This window comes from Emydura macquarii, unplaced genomic scaffold (genome assembly GCF_026122565.2).
Source record: "Emydura macquarii macquarii isolate MOO-44397 ecotype Brisbane River unplaced genomic scaffold, CSIRO-AGI_Emac_v2 contig_1390, whole genome shotgun sequence".
Taxonomy (NCBI): domain Eukaryota; kingdom Metazoa; phylum Chordata; order Testudines; family Chelidae; genus Emydura; species Emydura macquarii.
The window spans coordinates 21593943-21615865 of NW_027131527.1; the positions used below are offsets into that span (position 1 = coordinate 21593943).

Here is a 21923-nt window from a genome sequence, read left to right on the forward strand (position 1 = left end):
ACCTAACTTTAAACAAAGTTTCAGTAGAAGTACAAAGATGGAATACAAAGTTTAAGGTGGGGTTTCAGTTACAAAATGGGGTCACTTTAGTTACAATGTCAAAATGGAGTTCCTTTAGTTACAATGTATTAAAAGGAGTTACTATATATGTATATGTATATGTGTATATATGTATATATATATATATATGTATATGTGTATATATGTGTGTGTATATCGGTGGAGCGCTTTATGAATGAACACTGTCTCATTTATAAAATCCCATTCATAAAATTCGGTTCCTTCAATCTTATGCAGAGCAACTTGTGAAGTTATACAAAGTCACATTGGTAGACAATTTCATTAATAATAAAAGGTGACTTCATTACGGGTATACAGAGTCATACCGGTAAATACCATTCTTTAAAAGGGCAATTTCATTCTTCAGCCCTACAATGGCACACCATACTAACTAGGACACTGATCTGTTTGCTATGGCAGATCTTATGACAGTGAGGCCTTTTTCCACTGCTCTCCTCTTCACGGCCTGCAAATGTTTGGCGCAAGACATCTTGACTGATAGTAACCACACTAAAGAGGTTTTCACAGTTTTTCTAATGGGCATTTCATCATTCCGTTAGCTTGGGGGCTAGTGTAATAATGCTGACATTCACAAAATAACTTGACTGACTTATTTTTACTTCTAGTTTTCAAGTAAAGTGTTTGGATATGAGTTTTATAGTTCATTTTTTTACTAGGTTAAATAAACTACCATTCTGTTTTTAATTGGTTTCATATCTAAGTTTACATAGTACATTGGTGGTGAATGGGCGGGTGGATTTTTTGTTTATTTTTATTCATAGAATAGTGAATAACTGGAGAGGAAACTGAAACTGACACTTTGCGTAAACTCACTCAGATGTTCTGGTTCATGATGAACTGCCTGACTTCTTTTTTTTTTTTAAGATGTAGGAGTTTTATTTTGACAGCGTACTTTGAATTTACAGTTAATGTCTAATTTGTTGATTAATTGAACTGTCTTGCACTGTACAGTGAACCTGTTCATGCCAGGAAACGAAAAGAGGAAAGTGTGATTGACAGATATGAGAAAATGCCAAGGCGCATGCAGACCGAGCCAGAAAAAGAACTTATTCACCTGCTTCCTATCAAAGACAAAAGCGGCATTATTCCACAAACAATGGAAAAGCCAGGTAAGAAACAGCTGCTTGGAGTCAACATAGCAGCCAAGCAAGAGGGTATTAATTTTTTTAAACTCCAGTGTGTAGTGTTAGGTTTGTAATATACATTCTATTCTTACAGTTGTCAGTGTTGCACAGAACGAAGAGGAGGAGGATACAGAAGAAATGGAGGTGGTAGACGGTAATAAAACATTCTTATTTTTATACTTAGGCAACTGAAAAGTGATATTCTATTTAATAGGAAAAGTCATTCATCATAGAGTATGTTCTGGAACACACAGCTCAATTCGGTGAAGCCTCATTTTACCCACACGATTTGGCAAGGAGTCCTGTCTTGCTTCCTTCTCACCTGCTAGAATTCCAGGACGTCCAGGAACAAAAATTCTGTTGCCAGTTTCAGAATTATTGTATTTAATATCCTTTTGATGTGTTGAATTGATGCTCAGGCAAAGCCCTTTGGAACTGTTATGCCTCTTGCACAAGTGAGAGAAGAAACCTCATTCTTAGTTCAAGAGTCTGTGCCTTGCCTGATTCATGTTTATTAATCAAAAATAAAAAGTCTTAAGATGAAGTTAAGGCTGCAGATATGTACCAGTATTTTGACTGCATATTACCTTTCAAAAAAATTTTTAACTTGAACATTCAAACATGAGAAATCCAGAAAACTTCGAATTCAGTTTGCACTTCCACAGCAAGCCACAGAGTCTCACTCAAATGATGAGACAATCCTAACGCTGTCTTAGTCGAGGCTAGAGCTGATTGGGAAAATGGCAATTTATTGACTTCAGAACAAAACCAAATTTCAAAATATCAAAAATTCCTGCAAACTAGAAATCCTGAGTTTCTTGGCCTTTTTTTATCAGGGCAGTAAAAGCCAAAACACACACTTGAGTAAATTAAGCAGTCATCAGGAAATGCAAGTAAAGTGGTTGTAATGTCGAAGTATGATTTAGTTGTGATAAATTTACATCAAAATACTCTGTTGCAAATTCTCTTTCCAGTGAAATTGCCAACATTTGGCTTATACATTGGGTTTGTAAGCTGTCATTGTACATACAGTAAACCCCTTTCAAATTCAAAGCGGACTTGCACTCTGCTTCTTTTTACAAGAGTTAGAAACTCAGCCGGGGGAGTATAGTGTGTTACTGACTACCAAACTGTATACACACATTTTGGAGGTATCTTACGTTTTTAAAGGCATTTTGAAAATACTCTGTTACCTATAACTTAGAGTATGTCTGCACTTCAATCTGAGACATACCCATCTAGCTCTGATCAAGCTGGCACACTAAAAACAGAGTGTAACCATGGTGTTGGGAAAGGCTAGCCGTCGCAGGTACTTACATAGTATCTTGGACAGACATGTACTCAGATACTTAACCCCTCTTGCTATTTATGCTGCTGCAGTTGAACTCTGTTTTTAGATGCCAGTTCATTCAGAGCTAATACAGATATATCTCCTTCAGCTGGGAATTATACCCCAGTTTGATGTGCAGACATACCCTTAGATTAGAAGGTGTACAGGAGAGGGTATCCTTTCCTGGGGAGAAGTGGGTCAAGTAGGAGGATTGTGGCGGGCAGCACACCAGGAAGCATTCCTCCTTCCCTTCCTGTGGATCACTTGAGGGGAGCCCCATTCTTACACAGTGTTTGGACAGCAATTCTTCTGAATAAGTAGAGTCCAGCAAATTCGCAGATATCTGCTTGATACCTGCGGACCATTTCTTGCCGATGTCGGGTCACATGTGGATCTCAAATGTGGGGAAGTAGCTGTCTGCAGCTCATAACCTTTGAGGCTGCTTCTCCGCCTTTGAGATCCGGGGGTGGGGGCTGGCTGCCCATCAGTTGTTCAGCGGGGGCCCTAGTGGCTAGCTGTCCAGGGCTCCCTCCACTGGCCCGCCAATCAGCTGTTCAGCCAGGCTCCCCCTGCTGGCTGCTGATCAGCTGTTTGGCAACTGCCTGGAGGGGTTGGCCCCTGAACAGCTGGTCAGTGGCAGCTGCATCAGGGCTACCCTCCAAACAGTTGATTGGGAGGCCAAGAGTTGCGGGTGCAGATGCCATAGAAGAGAGAGATTGTGGATGGTGGGTTGGATGTAAATTGATTCTTGCAGATTGGATGCGGATTCACATTTTTGTATCTGTGCTGGGCTTTATGAATAAGTTCAGCAGCCTCCTGATAAACATTAGAAGATTCATTTGAAAGTTGCCTTCCAACACCTCCACTCAAATGGTAGGAGGCTTGTGGGGGCCCCCATGAGCTTTAGGAGTCTGAGGGCCTAAACCCCCACCATGCTGCAAGCCTTAACATACAGTTCTGGGCCAAGCCAACGCCAGCTCTTCTGACAAGCCTTAGGTTCTACCTGACTATCTAAAACTGACTCAGTGGCTGCCTAAAAGCCTAAATGGAGTTTGAAGGTTGATGACACTGTTTGCTTGTTGGAACTGCTGAATCTAATTGGGCCTCCTAGTGGGTGGTTGTGAGGGACCCTGGCTACTCTGGTAAGCCTGTAGATATTGGGGTAAGCCCCCAGTGAGCCTACTAAAGTTGCGAGGATTGAGAGGGCAACAACATTTTAAGTTCTTCAGCCACTGATTGGGGCTGTTTAGTCTCTCCAGAGCTCGGGGTGATGGAGTAATGTTGACTCTTAAGGTTTACAAGGACATGTGGAATGCACCCTGTTTTCCTGTTCGTCTTCTCCAGCTTCCTTCACTCTTATGTCCCTTTCTTCTATCCTATCAGATCACCCAACTTGCTCTGCTGATACCCTTCATGCCCCCGTTCTCTCAGTCCTACAAGCTCTCAGTCCCACAAGCTCTCCCCAGCCTACATATCTCCCCTCCACATATACGCACGCGCACACACCTTGCAAGCCCTTCCTAAGATCCATTAGAAGTGAGCACCTTAAAAGGTCCACAGGTGTATGTGTGAGAATAGGATGAGGGGGATCAGGGAGGCACCATCCCTTTTGCCCCTATTAAAATAACTGAGTCCAATAATCATAACTTTTAACGTCTCCCACTTTCAGTTTTCAAGCTACAAAATTCTGCCAAAAAAGCATTAGAAGTTTCTTACTGTTGAGAACACCTTTTTTGTTACTCAAACTTTAATTTAGAAATTACCTTCTGATTAACTTCAGTTTTGTCAGAAAATGTCTCCTTTTTCTATTGAGAAGGTTCCATAGGGATGGATTTACACTTTGAAATAACTTAAAAAAATAAATAAATTAAAGTTCAGAACTCCAGTTGTTGTTGGTCATTCTATTTTAAGTTTATTGGAGCCAACCAGCCATTTGGTTGTTATAAATTAAAAACTTAATAACTTTTAAAATTACTTTAATTAATTAGTCTTTGGTTTCTGTGCATTAGAGCTCAGCTAGAGATGAATCTGTAAAGCTGTGTTTTATTACTGTCCTTTTTTATTTATTTAATCTTGTGAACACTTCAATTTCTTAGGATACTGCAATTCAAAATACCTGTGTCCAATTCACTTGAAATTTAACAGAAAAATTGTATCTCAAGCCCAGACCTACCCCACCAAATTTGAGGTCATTATTCCTTTGTTTGTGTATTTTGGATTGGAAGAAGTGAAAAGGGTATTGTAATTTGCATAAGCCATCACATGGTCTTTAAAAACCTCTTGGGTTGCTTTTGAATGCTATACTGTTGAATTTAACATTATGATATTGTATCTACAAAGTAACAATTTGAAATAAAATGAATAGAACTGGATTTTACAGTATGCTACTTAAGTGGTTTCTAACATACAGTAAAGAGTGGGGACTAACACGGAAAGGCTAACTATTAAACTTTATTGTGTTAGCATCTAGTGAAGACCCCCAGCCTGTGTTCACTACAGAGGAACTGCTAATTCAAAGGCAAAGGAAACTGCAGGAGAAGAAGATACACATTGCAGCCTTAGCAGCTGCCATTCTGTCTGACCCAGAAAATAACGTGAGTAACATTAGATTTGTGTGTGGTACAGGAAATCAGTTAATTACAAAAATCTGAAGTTATCAAGGAATGGCAAAGTCTGCAACACCCAGGGAAAAACAAAAAGCAGCAAAGACAGCACGGCAAAGGGGCCATGGTTGTTAGCAATGGCTCTGCAGACAATGTAAATCCGCTCGACTGTATTTGATACCATCCATACTCAGCAGTAGTTGGACTCTCTATGAATGCTGTTGGTGTTATTTATGGCAGTGATTCTCAACCCCCTGGGGGTATGCAGAGGTCTTCCATGGGGCGTGGTGGATACATCAACTGATTTAGATATTTGCAGTTTTACAACAGGCTACATAAAAAGCACTAGCAAAGTCAGTACAAACTAAAATTTCACATAGACAGTGACTTGTTTATACCGCTCTATATACTGTACACTGAAATGCAAGTACAGTGTTTATATTCCCATTGATTTATTTTATAATTATATGGTAAAAATGAGAAAGTAAGCAAATTTTCAATAGTAGTGTGCTGTGACACTTCTGTATTTTTATGTCTGATTTTGTAAGCAAGTAGTTTTTAAGTGAGATGAAACTCGGGGGTATGCAAGACAAATCAGACTCCTGAAAGGGGTACAGTAGTCTGGAAAGGTTGAGTGCCACTGATTTAATGGTTGGGAGTGAGGATTCTGTACATCTCCCATCTCACCAAGTCTCTTCATTCCTGTGGGCATAACCTTTTACTTGGGCTCTGCTTGCAGGCTCATGATTGAACTTGCACTTTTCAATGTTTCAGTGTGCACTAATATTTTTCTATCATCTGCTTAAAGTTGCATTGACTTGCTAGCTGCAACATTCCTGAACTATTAATTTCATTAGATTCTTTGAGGTTTGTTGACTCATTCCCTGGCATTCAATAGTGTGTGCGCTAATCTCTTAGTGTAATATCACTTTATTATATTAGTTCTATTTCCAAATACGATAGTTTTTGGCTGCCACCCTTTACTTAAAGTATAGTGCATGTGTAAATTTGTTTCTCTTTGGTATATAACCTTTATTTATCCTGCATCGAATGTTTTCTTGAACAGATAAAAAAGCTGAAAGAGTTGCGTGCCATGCTAATGGAACAGGACCCCAACGTGGCTGTGATTGTTCGGAAGCTGGTGATGGTTTCTCTGATGGAAATATTCAAAGATATTACTCCTTCTTACAAAATTCGCCCTCTGACTGAAACAGAAAAACATACAAAGGTGAAGCTGAAGGTTTCTTTATAAAATAGTGTGAATAGTTTGTTGTTGTTTTTAATAGACTGCCCCTGAGCTAAAACAGATGCTTAACAGAAGTCTAGTTTTTGAACAAATTTAATAAATCCCATTTTAACAACAAGTGTTTATGGGGTATGTCTGCACTCCAGCATAAGCCAGGTTTGAGCCCGGACTCAAGCCTAATCCCCTTTGCGTCTACTGCAGTTATGCTAACCCAGAGCTTAGACCCAGCGTTCCAGGACCCTGCAGGGCTGGAGAGTCCGAGCTTGAGGTAAGCCAAGACCCAAGGTCTGAGCCCTATTGCTTTGTAGAGTAGACGCAGCCCCGCTTGACTCATGTCCCGAAAGTCAGCTGGAAGTATCCCACAATTCCATGGGACAATTTCCTTAGTCCTCTCTATCCTAACAATCTGCAATCCACTCTCTTGAAAATGGAAGCCACCACCTTCCCTTCGCGAATAGCAGCTGCTCAGTCAGTGTTAATCCTTTCTCTTCTGATTACCGATCTGCAAGCACACTATCAAGGAGTCTCCTGTGTTTGCAATGGAGAGCAAATTGATCAAGCCTTTTGCAAAGCAGGCTGCTTCAAACTTCCTGTGTCGTGCAGGATGTGCAGTAAAGTTTCTAAGTGCCCCATGGTCCTAGGGCTAGAGTGTGGCCACATTTGGGGATTGGAAGAAGGGCACTAGGGATTCTGGGATATGGTTACTTTGACTTGGGTCTGCACACTGCAGTGTGGACTCCAGAGCCCTAGGTTTGAGCATGAGTTAGAAAAGTCTTAACATAGGGTTAAAATACAGTGTTGATGTTCAAGCCCAGGGTTCCCTAATGTGGGTCAGCTGATTCGAGTCCCACTAATCCTAATTTTACATTACAGTGTAGACATATCCATAGAGACTCTGGACCTGTTAATGAGATTCTAGCCATTGTGTGAAGAAAGTCTATGTAGATTTATCTAATTAACAATAAAATTTACAGCTTTAATTTAAAATGCTAGTGATAAATTGAAAGAAATAAAATATTACTCAGAGAACGTCAAAACACCATTTGTAAAATGTTTGATATATCTAATTTTTTACCCTTTTTATTAGTTTTAAACTTGTAAATTCAGTCATCAGAAAGTTTTGGGTTAAGGGCTGTGTAATACATAGGTAATTTTCAGTAGCACAATAAACCTTGGATCAAAACAGTACTCAGTGTCAGGCAGAGAGAAATGAACAGAAAGAAAAGCCAATAAATGTCATAAAGAATACAATTACTCATGTATTTTAGGGCTTGTATACACAGGAACATACAGGAAAATTAATCTTAATTAACTAACAATGTTAATTTGAAGTGAATTAGTTAAACTGCATTAAAATCCCTGTGTGGATGCTTTGATTTAGGATTAAAGTGGCCTTAATTCAGTTTATTTTAACTCATTTTGGAAGTGAATTAAAGTTAAGGGAACTTTAATGCTAAATGAGGATGTTCAATGGGTTTTAACGCGATTTAACTAATCCACTTCAAATTCATATCTTTAGTTAATTCAGATTAATTTTCCTGGATGTCCTTGTATAAGCACCCTTGGGTCAGATCTTTGAATGTATGTTTAATTTTTTGATTAAATAAATGCAAAATACATTATTCCCCTGGATGTTTTAGAAGGTGTTTAGCAATTGAGATGGCACAACTCAGGCTCCTGGCTTTAAACTTGTTTTTCATAAAGGCAGTCCTAGTATCAAATCCCACTTTTAAATATCTGTTAATGAAATAGATGTGGTGGGTGGAAAAAATCTCCAGGAACCAAACTTGTACAGAAAAATTAATTTTAATATATACCTTGGAAAGCTATGGTAAAAACTAAACTTCATCTGATTAAAAAAAAAAAATCAAACCAAAAAACCCCCCCAAAATACAAAATCTTGGATTGGCAGTATTAGTTAACTGAAATACTTAGGTCTTTAAAAATAGTTGGTCTGTATTATGTTTACAGGTTAGAAAAGAAACTCAGAAACTAAGGGAGTTTGAAGAAGGCCTTGTGAGCCAGTACAAGTTTTACTTGGAAAATCTGGAACAAACAATTAAAGGTATAGTGTGGATTTCCCTCATCTCTTCGTTAAGTACATTCCTTAGATACAAGGTCATGATCCTGCCATCAGTTACACATGCATAGTCCCATTGAACTGAAAGGGCCTACTCATGTGCACAAAGTTACTCACCTGTGTAAGTGTTTGCAGGATCACATCATAAATGTTTGTCCTTGGTATGAATATTGCTGTCTGAATCTAACGTTTTCTGATAGTTACTTCATAGAAATCTGTACTTGAGGTTTATTTTACTAAAACATCAGGAAAGTTGCCAGAAAAATACTAAAAAATATTGCAGTAGCTTATCTAAGTTTTTTGCACAATAATAACAAAAAATAATATTTTTATTCAGATTGGAAGCAAAGGAAGCTGAAGAAAAGTAATGTGATTTCATTAAAAGCATATAAAGGTCTGGCGGAGATTGCAGTCAGGTGTCTGTGTGAGCTGCTTGTGGTGCTGCCTCACTTCAATTTCCACAATAACATTATTGTCCTGATTGTACCTCTCATGAATGACACATCAAAACTGGTGGGTATCATTCTAATTATTTGTTATGATTTTAAGAAGAGTTCTTGTATATGAAAAATGCTTCTAATTTTTCAAAATTCATTCCAAAGCAACCATAGTGTGCCTCTCTTTTCAACACTTTGCTTTACAGGCTTTCTCTTTGTACTTGATGACTTTATTGAAAATGGACATTCACACCATTGTAAATGTTGACATAGAAACTTAGTTGTGGCTGAGTAACTATTGGCATGAACTTGTCTCTTTTTAATATCATTTTCTCAGAATAAACATTTCAATTAACTTCGCAGATTTCTGAAATGTGTTGTGAAGCAGTAAAGAAGCTCTTTAAACAAGACAAACTGGGCTCTGTTTCTCTGGGTGTCGTTAAGGTAATTTCTGGCCTAGTAAAGAGCAGAAATTATGATGTTAGACCTGAGGTAAGTTTCTTTCTGTTGTACTTTAGAATTTTCTTTTGACAATGGTAAAAATAGTGAAAGGCTAAATATTTAGCAAGGCCATGCAGTATTTCATCACCTTTCCTGAGCATAGAACAAGCTTAGGGCGTCTTGACTTCCCTTAAAAAAGGAGACAAGGGGTATAGTCTGTTTGATTCTCCTTCCCAATCTTCTGATACCTTGAAATTTTGTTTTCAGTCCGAATTGGGACAAAAGGTCAAAACATCAAAGGTTTTTACAAACAAAAAAGAGTAAAAAAAAAAATAAAAAATGATTAGGAAATGTCAGTTCAACATTAAACTGCATCTGTCTATGATTCTGCAGTGCTTTGTGCCTTCATTCCTCTCTGTGTTCTGGTCTTCCTGACTGGTCTGTGTCTCTCTTGATGCAGTGCAGCCATGTGACTTCCATGATGCGCCTCATGGCTCAGTCACAGAGGAGACCACAGTGCATCATGTGAGATGTAGTCCAGACAAAGAGCCCTAGCCCATAAGAGAGAATGGAGGCATAAGGCACATTAGCAACAACTTCTGTAAGGCGTTGCAGCACTATAGGTATATGCAATTTAATGTTTGTTTGATTCAAAACATAATATTTTGGTTTGATTCAACAAATGAAAATATTTTTATTTGGATCGAACCTACCTAAAACGAAATGTTTTGTTCCAATGTTTCCAACACAAAATCAGAAGATTTTTGAAAAATTAAAATTTTCTAGCACAAAATTTTGATTTTATGTTAACTGCATTTTCCGTCAAAAATCATTGCAATGGAAAATTCCTGACCAGCTTTCCCAGCTGTGCAGTTAGGACTTTTTGTTAATATTTTTACATTAATAAATAAAACATTGGGGTGCTAGCCTGAGCCATTATATGAAATGGTTAAGACGGAGCTCAGATTAGGAGCCAAAGGTGCAGGAGAGTAGAACTGGCTGGGCAAAGAGATTAGGATTAGGAAACCACAGAGGTATCCTTGCATGGGGTGAGGACGGGGAGCGGCTGGGCAAGGAGATTGGAACTGGGATGAGGAGTTTGGGAAGGCGGACACTGGAACACAGAGCTGGGGGGAGGGAAAGGGAGAGAAAATATTTTGGCACAGGGATGGATGGAAGAGGTCAGATTTGGGGGGAAATGAGCAGAAAGGGTTTATGCTCAGTACAGCATACCCTCCAGAGCCTGGAATGGAATTCCTGCTTCTCTGTCCTCAAATATGTGTGAAACTCACTTTTTTCAGTTGGCTTTTTTAGAAGACTAGGAAATTATATACAAAAAACCCCCAAAACCTACATTAAAAGGACATGAAGGTTGCAAAGTCAAGCACTCAAAATTAGGAAATGCCTTGTGCATATGCCTCATATACAGTTCTTTAATTAAATACTATCTTAATCACATACTATCTTTTCCGCAGCAACAGGGCCACACATTCAACAATCACAAAACAAAATATTGCATAGCTGCTTATTAATTTGCCACAGTCCATCCTGTGCTCTGAATAAGGTAAGGGTCCTAGGGAAAAGATCGTGCTTGATTTTGCAATTTTCATGTCCTTTTAATGAAATTTTTTGGATATAATTTCCTAGGTTTCTAAAAAAAAAGCAAACAGAAAAAAGTAGTTTCACAGATATTTGAGGAGAAATGCTCAGACTTAGGAATTCCGTTCACAGCAAACTTCTTCCTTTATATACATTTACACATTACATTGCATTTACTGTACATTGTATTCCATGTTTTGGGTTTGGTTACTTTGTAGGAACCAATCCCTGTACAGCATTCTCTGTTCATGTACCACTTTACTCTTTACCTCATCTTTATGTTCCAGATTTATCTTGTCAGTTGTTACCTTGTTCTTTGTAGATGGATCCCTAGTGTTCCCCCTTATTTTAGCTAATACAGATTTTTTGTTTCCAGCCTGCCAATCCATTTACCTCCCTAATCCTGTTTCCCAAGAAATGAGGCCTCACCCACGTCCAATTACTAAAATCAAGCCAGGCCTACAATTCCTTATTTATTTCACACTTCTAACCCTGCTCTGAAGACAGAATTATTAATTTTCTAATAGGCTTTTCAGTGGCACCCAGAAAATGAGGAACACACAATTAGTGACCACATGTAAAAAGTCTGGTTTATGTGGCTTGACTAGTATCACAGAGGAACTCTGTGGTGGAGGCAGGGGTAGAATCCTTTTTCTTCAGGGTAACGTTCAACTGCCTGAATCCTGAAACCATCCTTTCTCTTCCTGCAGTCCTCTGCCTATTCACTACATACTTTCCAATTTCTGCAACAGATGAGGCAGGCGTGCTACAGACAACAGTCTCTTTCACTACATAATCTGATTCATTTCCAGAGTATTGAGCATGCTGTGCATTGACTGAGGTGGGGTAGTGTTGAAAAAGTAGTAATTAAAGATTGTATCATAATGTATCTGCACAAAGAGAGCAAGTTAAGGTTGAACAGAAACCTTATTTCCGGCATTTCTTAACTTTGGCGGCATGACTTTGCAACATTAATGTTCGTTCAACATAGTGTTTTGTGTTTACATAAAGTATTGAGTAACAGCTCATGGCCCCTGTTTAGAGAACATGGGTCATTCTCACTTAGTCAGTACTGATGCAGTTCCTTCTGTGCATGGAATATTATACCAAAGCTTGTTTTTTATTTTCTGGTGATAGGTAGCTGTTTGTTTATGTAATTGTATTTTTGAAATTGTCAGAAGTGCCTAGATTTCAGAAGAGGAGCTATTTTACTTTCACAAATCTAAATAAATAATTGGGGAGATGGTGGTGAGGTGACATAGCTTGACATAGAATCATATAAATGTAGAGCTGGAAGGAACCTCAACGTCATTAAGTCCAGCCTCCTGTGCTGAGGCAGGACCAAATAAATCTAGGCCATCCCTGGTAGGTTTTTATCAAACCTGTTTTTAAAAACCTCCAATGATGTGGGTACCACAACATCCCTTGGAAGCCTATTCCAGACCTTAACTACTCCTATATATGTATATATAATTCCCCGGGTCCTCTTTGTTCCCCTTTTTAAAGAAAGGTACTATATTTGCCCTTCTCCAGTCTTTTGGGACCTCACCAGTCCTTCATGAGTTCTTGAAGATAATTGCTGAGGGTTCTGAGATTGCTTCAGCTAGTTCCTGAAGTACCCTATGATGACTTTCATCAGGCCCTGCCAACTTGAGTACATCTAACTTACCTAAATAGTCTTTAACCTGTTCTTTCCCTATTTTGGCTTGCATTCCTTCCCCTTTGTTAATATTAATTTTGTTGAGCATCTGGTCACCATTAAACTTTTTAGTGAAGACTGAAGCAAAAACAGGCATTAAACACTTCAACCTTCTTGATGTCATCTGTTGTTAGCTCTCCTACCCTGCTAAATAGAAAAACCTTCACTTTACTTCAACTATCTCACTCTCCTAATTTATTTAAAGAACCTTTTCTTATTGCCTTTTGCTAGGTGCAGCTAATTTTTGTTGCCTTTTTGATTTTGTCTCTTCGTGCTTGTGCTGTTCTTTTGTACTCTTTAGTTGTTCATCCATGTTTCCTCTTTTTGTAGACTTCCTTTTTGATTTTGAGGTAATTAAATAGCTCCTAATGGAGCCATATTGGACTCTTACTATTCTTTCTTTCTTTCCTTTGCATCGGGATAGTTTGCAGTTGTGCCTTTAATACTGTCTCTCTGATAAACTGCCAACTCTCCTGAACTACTTTATCACTTAGATTTTGTTTTCAGGAGACTTTACCTACTGGTTCTCTGAGTTGTCTACTTATTTGAAGTTCATTGTCCTTATTCTGCTACTCTTACTCCTTCATTTCCTTAGAATCATGAAATCTATCATTTCATGATCACTTTCAGCCAAATTGCTTTCCACCTTCAGATTCACTATCAATTCCTCCATGTTGGTCAGAATCAAGTCTAAAATGGCTGTCCCCTGGGTACTTCCTCCACTTTCTGAAACAAAAATTTGTCCCCAATGAATTCCAAAAACTTACTGGAAATTTTGCCATATTACTTTTCCAGAATGTGCCTGGTAAAGTCATTCATTATTACCAAATCTTGTGTTTTGGTTAGAATTAATTACTCTAGTCTCATTTAGTTAAAAATATTGGTTCATTCATTCATTATGGGCTGCTGAGTCTAGGAATTATCCCATATTTGACCATTCCATCAGAAGTCACCAAAAAATCATCTTGAGCAATTTACAAAAAATATCATTTCCATGGGGAAGTCACATTGGGTATGAGGCCTTCACTTTGGAGACATTAAGGTATACTCAGGTTACAGGTTCTGTTCGCTGGACTTAAGCCAAGAAAATTGGTTAAGCTGAACAAGTATGTTGCAGGCCCCAAAGTTTATAGTTACAGTCACTGAAGGTTTTGGGAAGACTGCTGTAAATTAGTATTTTATGAAAATACAATGTGTATGTTTTCTAATTAATTATGCAAAACCGTATGAAGTCTCTCCAGTGTTATGAGGCAAAAGCTCAGCCAACACACCCAACCTTGAAGTGCCAGATGTTGATTATCTGCTGTTTTGTTGTAAGTTTTCTGCATATGACATTGTTAGACTTCAGGTATTAAATATTTTATGGTTTCTCAATTTTAGGTACTAAAAATACTCCTTCACCTAAGAATTAAAGAAATAGAAGTAAAAAAAGACACAGAAGACATTACTGCAAAGAAAAAGTTCATGTCCTATAAGGAGAAAAGGAAAAATCTTTCAAGGATGCAAAGAAAGGTATGATTGAAATATGATTGCTCTGTTACCTTAATTATCTCTTGGTGCTGGTAATTTGCATTGCATTAGCACTGCGTATGGAGCATTTTGGGGCACATCAAGGAATTTATTTGATCTTCCTAATTCTTTCCTTTTCCTTGTATTTATTATAATCATTAGCAAAACTTTAGAAGTATGAATTGGTTCTGTTTATCAATTGCTGGGAAGGGTATGTTTAGAAAACCAGTTACCCTCCGGGTACTCTTCTGCCACCATTAAGACAACTTCATTCCACCATGGAATTCTCAAACGATCAGCAGAGCATTGAACACTGTTATTCCAGACACCTCTGGACTTTGGGCCTCTAGGCTTAGTGGAAAGTGGAATTTTTTAATTTGCCAGAATATTTAATGTCTTTAAAATGATTATATTTTCAGTGGAAGAAAGCAGAAGAGAAGCTGGAACGAGAACTCCTGGAAACAGAAGCCTCAGAGAGTAAAGAAAAAAAACTGAAGCTGGTAGGAAATTATAGAAAATATTTTTCTGCCTTTGCATGTATTCTTGCAAGCATTTAAAACTAGTTGTCCATAGTCTATTTTGTAATCCAATTTGATGACTTTTCTTTGTCACACTAGCTCAGTAGATAATGATATTGTACTAACAGGCTCGTGGTATGGGGCATGGAAGACAGCTTCTCAGGCAGAAAATTTATTGAATGTGATGCGGTGGGAGCTGGGGAGGGTTTATTTCTTGCAACTAACAGACTTAACTATGTTGAGGAGACTGAAATTACAAAACACAAGTAGAAAAAGAAAGAAAAATGATATCTGTAATTTGTAAGTGACTGACTAGGTTACAGTCTACAGCAGAGGGCTCTGATCTGGTGGAATTAGTTGAATATGTACTAGTTGAATATGAATATCCTTCGTGTGTGTCCGAAAAATTCTGCTACTAGAAGCCCTATCAGTGTTTATTATGGTGTCAGTTTTCATGACAATTGTGTAGTACTTACCTCAAGATGAGAGGTGCTCTGACAGCCTGACACTGCCTTTTTAAAACAGGTTCTCTTTAAATATGTACAACAGTTCAGTATCAGTTTGTTGGCATTTGTTTCCTTTTATTTATATTTAAGAAAGTCTTTTCAATTCTTTCTCTGAATGAGATGTTGCATCAAAATGGAATTTAAAAGCATGATTTATGTTGTTTGTTCAAATTTAGAAATATCGCCATTAATTTTAGTTTACTACAGAATCTAAAATCCACCTGCTGTTTCCTTAATGTGTGACTTTATTCTCTGTGATAGGAATTTTTGGACAACTGTATTTGTAATAGAATTTTTAGGGTTAGTGAGTTCAAAATTCAAAAAAGGAAAAGGAAAAGGAAAGTTTTGAGTTTAGTTTAAATGAATCAGCAATACCTATTTTCCTTGTATACTGATATGATTTTATGTACTTTTTCCCACAGCACACAGAGACTCTGAATATTGTATTTTTAACTTACTTCAGAATACTGAAGAAAGTACAGAAATCCCCTCTTTTGCCTACAGTTCTGGAAGGTCTTGCAAAGTAAGAGCTATGAGTCTATATTTGTCTATATATTTAGAAAAAACATGAGTCACTAAAAAGACATTTTGAGAATCTTTTGTATGAGCAGTTGAACTACATGAATATATGAATAAAAGACACAAAAATTAATCAGTTTGTATATCTGAGCATTTCTAACGTATTTCATTTTAGTATCTAATTGTCAATATTCGATTTACATGACAAAAATCCTTCAAATCATGAGGTGGCTACATATTTATTCTGGTTTGTTAATAAAGAAATTGAAAGTCATTCTTTGCTCTGTGCAGTAGCTTTAATGGAAGTTGAGATGTGTCTCATGGCTTTGAATTATCAAGGTGTGTGTATATAGAGTAGATTTAAGAGGGCAATTGATGAAAGTAGAGGATGGAGATGTAATCTTCGGTAGGTCCCAGAATGCTTTGAATGATCTTGCAGAGAAAATTGTCTATGGTTACAGAAAAATAAAAATCTCTCTGATTCTAGGTTTGCTCATCTCATAAATGTAGAATTTTTTGATGACCTGTTGGTTGTTTTGCATTCTCTCATTGCATCTGGGGTAAGTTGATCTTTTTCCTAATGAGGTAATTTCTTAAGACATTTTCTTAAAATAAAGCTTTATCTATTGTGTATCAGCATTCTTTTGTATTCCCAGGATCTAAGCTATCGGGAGAGCCTTCATTGTATTCTCACTGCTTTTCATATTCTGTCTGGCCAAGGTAAATTCTCTAAAAATTAAACTTTATAATTTGACTTTAGCTGATCGGTTACTGAAGTAAACTTACTTATTTGGGATTATTTTTTTAAATAGGTGATGTTCTTAACATTGACCCTTTGAAATTCTACACTCATCTTTACAGGACACTATTTAGACTACATGCAGGTAAGTTCAGCATTTTATTTGAACATCTGAATGTATAGACTGTTGATTTTACATGATAGTCTTAAAAGTGCTAATTCTAAGATACTTTGTTACCAGTTTCTGTAAAAAGATGACAATTTGTTTTAACTGGTTGGTTCTTCTCTCAGGTTAGTATATATTATTACATTACATGGTACCAATTTCAAAAAGTGTCAGATTTCATTAGGGGCCAGTGAGTGACCTCGGATCAGCATCTAACCCAGGCCTGGGTAACTTTAAGGTAGCACAGGTCCACAAAATTCACTAAAATGCTCTGGTGGGCTGTCGGTTGTGACTGGAGGGAGTGTCAGAGAGCATGCCTACCTCTCACTTATTTCACAGCAAGGGCTCCTGTCCTGTGGAGCTAGGGCTGGGCCTGGCTTTCTGCTCCATTGGCTCTTGCCACAGTATCACATGATGTGTATTCATGCAGGCAGGGCCCTCCCATTGTGACACCCTCCTCCCACTCCTTCCTGGCCCTTGTACTGCTGCGTTACCTGCTTGAGCTGGGCTGTGGCAGGCCAAATAAAATGATCTAGCAGACTGCAAGCTGCTGAGCAGGGCTGCCAGTGGCCCATCCCTGATCTAACCTCTCCTTCAAGAAAAATGTCTTTTGACTTCATATTACTTCATTCTTTGCAAAGGCAATTGAAATCTCTTATTGATCTTTTGTAAATTTCCAACAATAATTCTCTTGCTATATGCTTTAACACTTTATGGAAAGGTGCCTATTAAAGTAAGGATTCATTTAGTTAAAATAGGTTTCATTAACTTGTATAGAGTAAGGAGGAGCTCGTGAATTAACTACATGTACATTATTCTTATTGTGTGTGCATTCACAACATTGGATAAGCACACTTTTAAAATGATAAATAATTGATAGAATGATCAGTGTAATTCGGATAAAAAAAATCTTTGTGAATTTAAACATCCTTTTTGAAATAAATATATTGTTAAAAGAAGCACAGATGTATTGAGTATATGTATTTGAGTCTGCTCAAAGCAGGAATAGTTTTATAAAATTGGATGCATGTTTTTGTCTCTATCATGTTAATTACCACTGGTTGTTGAACTATTTATGCTTTAGTACAATATTCTGGGGCTGTAATCAACATCCGTCACAGAGTATTTTTTTTTTCTTGTGTGGAAGGTCTCTTATTGCCTTTAAATGGGTTTTTACATATTCTGTTTTTTGAGGTGCTACAAATGATGACATGGTGATAGTGCTTCAGTGCCTGGATGTAATGCTTACCAAACGTAGGAAACAGGTTTCCCAGCAACGAGCCCTTGCTTTCATAAAGCGACTTTCCACGCTTGCTCTCCATGTCCTTCCAAATTCCAGTGTTGGGATCTTGGCAACCAACAGAATATTGATGCAAGTAAGTTCTTAGTCACTTGCTGGAATGGAAAATTTTTTACAGTATTTGATTACCTCCTTTCTGCTAGCAGTGTCTCTTGTGGGAGACACTGGGCTGCAGAGTTTGCTAGTCCATGAATTGTTTTGTAGTATTTATATTTTTTTTATTTTACTAAAGAATATTTTGAAGTATTTTAAACATGAAAACAGGATTTCCTTAAATACTACTGAATGTTTGGTTACACTCCTGAACTTGCATTGCCATGTTATATGCATTAAACGTCTGTATGTGAGATAATCCCTTTTTCTGTGTCATGGTATCAGACATTCCCAAAAGCAGACCTCCTGCTAGACAATGAAGCTCAAGGTAGTGGACTTTATCTCCCAGAACTGGATGAGCCAGAATGTTGCAATGCTCAGAACACAGCTCTGTGGGAATTGCATGCGTTACGGGTGAGTTACCAATTGGGTAATTCTGGGGAACTGGCTAAATGTTTATATACTTAACTAAAATACAGAGCTCAATCAGTGCTTTAATCTCTAGATTAGGTGAATGAAATACCCTTTTCTAACTTCTGCTAACACAATATTTTCAGTTTGTTTCAACAGTATTTCCAGGTTGGTTGATGTGATGATGGCTGATGAAATCTTGTGTTCACCTTTTCTTTATACTTATGCTAGGAGATCTCATGCTTTGTGGCTAGGGTAGACCAAGTGCGTTGCACCCACCAGGTCTCCTTGCATCCCTCCATTCTCTCCTACAATTTCCCTATGTTGCACCCTCTTCCAGGGATTCCCTGCAACTCCCCCAAACTCTTCCCTGAGCTCTGTTGTCCCCATCCATCCCCCGCCTTAGACCAGGGGCTCTTTGTGTGTCTCATATCCCCCTCCCCATGTACCATGGCAGGAGCTCTGTTTGCCCTTATTTCCTCCTGTCCCTCCCTCCTCCCCCCCCCCCCCATTCCAGGTCCCTGCCTCTACTCCTTCCTCCAGTGCCATCCCTGTTTTGCCCACTACCCATCTGCTCTACACCTTGCCCCCCAGTTCTATTTGTGTCTCTACTTTCCCCACTGTCTCATCCTTGCTTCTCTCCTCCCTACGCCTCTCAAAATCCTCCCTGAAAGGTTTTCTTCTTTCTGTTAAGAATTGAAGCTCCCCACACAGCAAGTTAATTTGCTGCCTCTGATATGTGTAGGTGGCAGCAGGGGACGCAGTAGAGAGATTCCTCTGCCTACAGCACCAGGCAGTCTGGGGTACTGCTTTTCCTGTGTTTCAGTCTTTTCCTGTCTTCTGATTTGCCTCAGAATCAATAGGGTTGTGCCCACCAAGGCTTAGAACATTTCCTTTAATTTTGGAATTGATTGGGATATTGCATTGTGAAGTTATTATGTTGCAGACAAACAGAAATGATATGGAATTGAATGTTAGACCTTGCTTCACTTCACCAATTAAACTAATTAAAAACAAGTGAAGTGGCTTTAAATTATTATATTGAGATTGTCCATGCTTCAGCTGGGTAGTTAAAGATAGAGTAAGGATAATCTTAACATTAACCTATTTGATAAATTGTTTCAGTGGAGCTGGTAACCTAATGGAGACTTTGTGGCCCTTATGTTTATCAATAATGCGTTTTTCATACATCCCGCTCATTCCAGAAAATATATTTAAGACCTATCTCTGCAAAAATGTGTATGGAAAATGCTGATCCTAAGGGAAAAACATTTGTCTATAACGTTGGCTAGAACTATCTACTGGAAGAAAAAGAGTTAAGATTAACTATAGTGAAACTGTCATCCAAACTATCATAGTGATGAGTGGTTTTATGAATGTGTAACATAGGGTGTATAAGCTTTAGAACACTGGCTAATCCTTAGGTAGTCAGCTCTCAGAGAAGTTTGCTGAAAGTTTTCTGTCCAATGTATAAATACAGTATTATTATTGGTGAAGTACATAAATAAGTACATGCCATCTTATACCAATTCCCTTCTTCCTTTCAGAGACACTATCATCCGACAGTGCAGAAATTTGCAGATCACCTTGTTGCTGGAGCTCCAGCTGAAGGTTCAGAAGCTCTCAAACCTGATTTGAGCCGAAGGTGAGATATATGATAGTTATGTTTTGAAAATAGTGCACTGGCAAAGTAGAAATTATTTGTTCTGTGTTATAAGATTCCCCAGTGAGTAATTTTCCATATGACGCAAGAAAATTACTTTTGAAGTACAAAAATATGATGGTTCTTTTGTAAGTACCAAAAGCGGGCAACTTTCTCTAAGGGCTTGTTTCCTGGCCATGCAGAGGATCAAAGTCCTGCAAATACAGTATACTCTGCCCTCATAGGATCAAAAAGCACTTTGTGTTGCTCAGTAGCAGCCCGTGATCTTAGTAAGGAGCAGCATTGCAGTCTAATGAAACCAATTATGGTGTAGAGTCCTGGAGTATGTACGGATAAGAATTGGTGTGAAGGCAGACGATGACTATTTGGAATTTTGTCAGACATGCATAGCAATCGTCTCTGTGATCAGGACTCTAATTTCCCTCAATTTCATCTTTGTTCATGCCTTAGCTATGTAGTTAATCTCAGTGTAATAATTTAAAGCCACTTTACTTGCTTTTAATTTCTCTAGGGGTCCTGGTTCTCCATTTCTGATTCATATCACTTTTCCCATTGGTATTCTGTATTACTGGGTATTCCTCCCTTGCAGGACTGAAGTGATGATTTGAGGAATAGGTTACTTTGAGTTCATAGAGTAGTGAAATGAGACTCATTTTATGGATACATACGTTATACTGTTTCTTTTAATTGTATAAAACTAATCTTGTATTATAGGTCTGGTACAGAACTTTTTGAGACATATAGTATGAAAGGAATGACTTTTAATCCTCCTGTTGCATCACTTACACCTAGAAAAAAGGTACTATCTCTTTCAACGTCCCTTTTTAAACACACATTTTCACAAATAGATACTGGAGCTCCTGGCTCACTGCTCAGCACCAAGGGGTTAAAGCACTTGTTTTGACTCTATGCCTAGTGTACTTTCCCAGCTAAGTCCTCTTTACTGGTGTGAGATATTGTTGACTGCTGACTGTGAAAGAAGAGAAACTATGAATAGATCCATCTCCCATAGTACCAGCATCTGCAGTAACATGAATGTAGTGTCTGCTATTTTTCTGATCTTCCACACGCTCTTGTGGCTCAGTGCACGTTTGCTTCTATAGCCTTTGTGTAAAAGCCTCTCGTCTTAGTGTCTGGAGTCAGCAGGATGGCCAAGTTCCCAGAGCCCTGATTCAGCCTGCCAAGAGGGGAGAGGCCCCCATCAGTGCCAGTGTGTAACTGAAAAGTGTAAATATAAAAGGGGAGCATGTCACAGAGCTTCACTTTGAAACTTGCTCCAACTGACAGCTCCCATTACATGTCACGAGTGCTCTCCCCTTTATAAAATGAGAATTTATCCCCATTTCCTCTTTTGAAAATGTAGTAACTTCTGAATTGCAATGGAGTTTCCTACTGAATCTACTAATGTCAGCAAAGTCCTTTGAGAGCACAGAATTTCCCTTATTAAATAAGTAACTGGCTCCTCTGAAAATGGCTTGTAAATTTGCCTGTCCCCTTTGTGTATCACAATAGCAGCATGTCTGGCAGAGCAGCACTGAGATTGGCAGAAGGAAGTAGAACTGTCTAGTACTTGAGTGAAAGTGCCTAGCATGTAATACCATTGAAAATAATTAACCAAAAAAATCAGTAACTTTACATTGTTTTACATTAAAGTGACTTACATCTGTTAAATTTAATTTGGGTCTTGCTTATGACTCTTAGCTCCTCTAACAAACTCTGACAATTCTCTGGTCCAGTCACTTCTCCTCTGGAGTCTGTCTGCCATAGTCCTTTGCAACATACTCAGTGGGACAGCGAACTTCTGTGCGTGCCCTTTGACAGAAATTCATGAGTGGAAATTCAGGCTCCTTTTTGCTTTC

The 21923-nt window shown here is 38.2% G+C and overlaps 1 protein-coding gene across 1 annotated transcript in view; it reads left to right on the plus strand.

Moving 5' to 3' along the window:
• The window catches only part of NOC3L (NOC3 like DNA replication regulator), a 30631-nt gene that overhangs the window by 7273 nt on the left and 1435 nt on the right, over positions 1 to 21923 (plus strand). Inside the window, exons 4-20 of the mRNA XM_067552850.1 lie at positions 1033 to 1190; positions 1300 to 1359; positions 4999 to 5129; positions 6205 to 6366; positions 8356 to 8449; positions 8802 to 8977; positions 9265 to 9393; positions 14021 to 14152; positions 14569 to 14649; positions 15596 to 15696; positions 16180 to 16252; positions 16349 to 16412; positions 16505 to 16576; positions 17792 to 17973; positions 18276 to 18404; positions 19949 to 20046; positions 20779 to 20863. Of these exons, the coding sequence (XP_067408951.1) occupies positions 1033 to 1190; positions 1300 to 1359; positions 4999 to 5129; positions 6205 to 6366; positions 8356 to 8449; positions 8802 to 8977; positions 9265 to 9393; positions 14021 to 14152; positions 14569 to 14649; positions 15596 to 15696; positions 16180 to 16252; positions 16349 to 16412; positions 16505 to 16576; positions 17792 to 17973; positions 18276 to 18404; positions 19949 to 20046; positions 20779 to 20863 (1927 nt within the window). The remainder of the gene's footprint in view (positions 1 to 1032; positions 1191 to 1299; positions 1360 to 4998; positions 5130 to 6204; positions 6367 to 8355; positions 8450 to 8801; positions 8978 to 9264; positions 9394 to 14020; positions 14153 to 14568; positions 14650 to 15595; positions 15697 to 16179; positions 16253 to 16348; positions 16413 to 16504; positions 16577 to 17791; positions 17974 to 18275; positions 18405 to 19948; positions 20047 to 20778; positions 20864 to 21923) is intronic.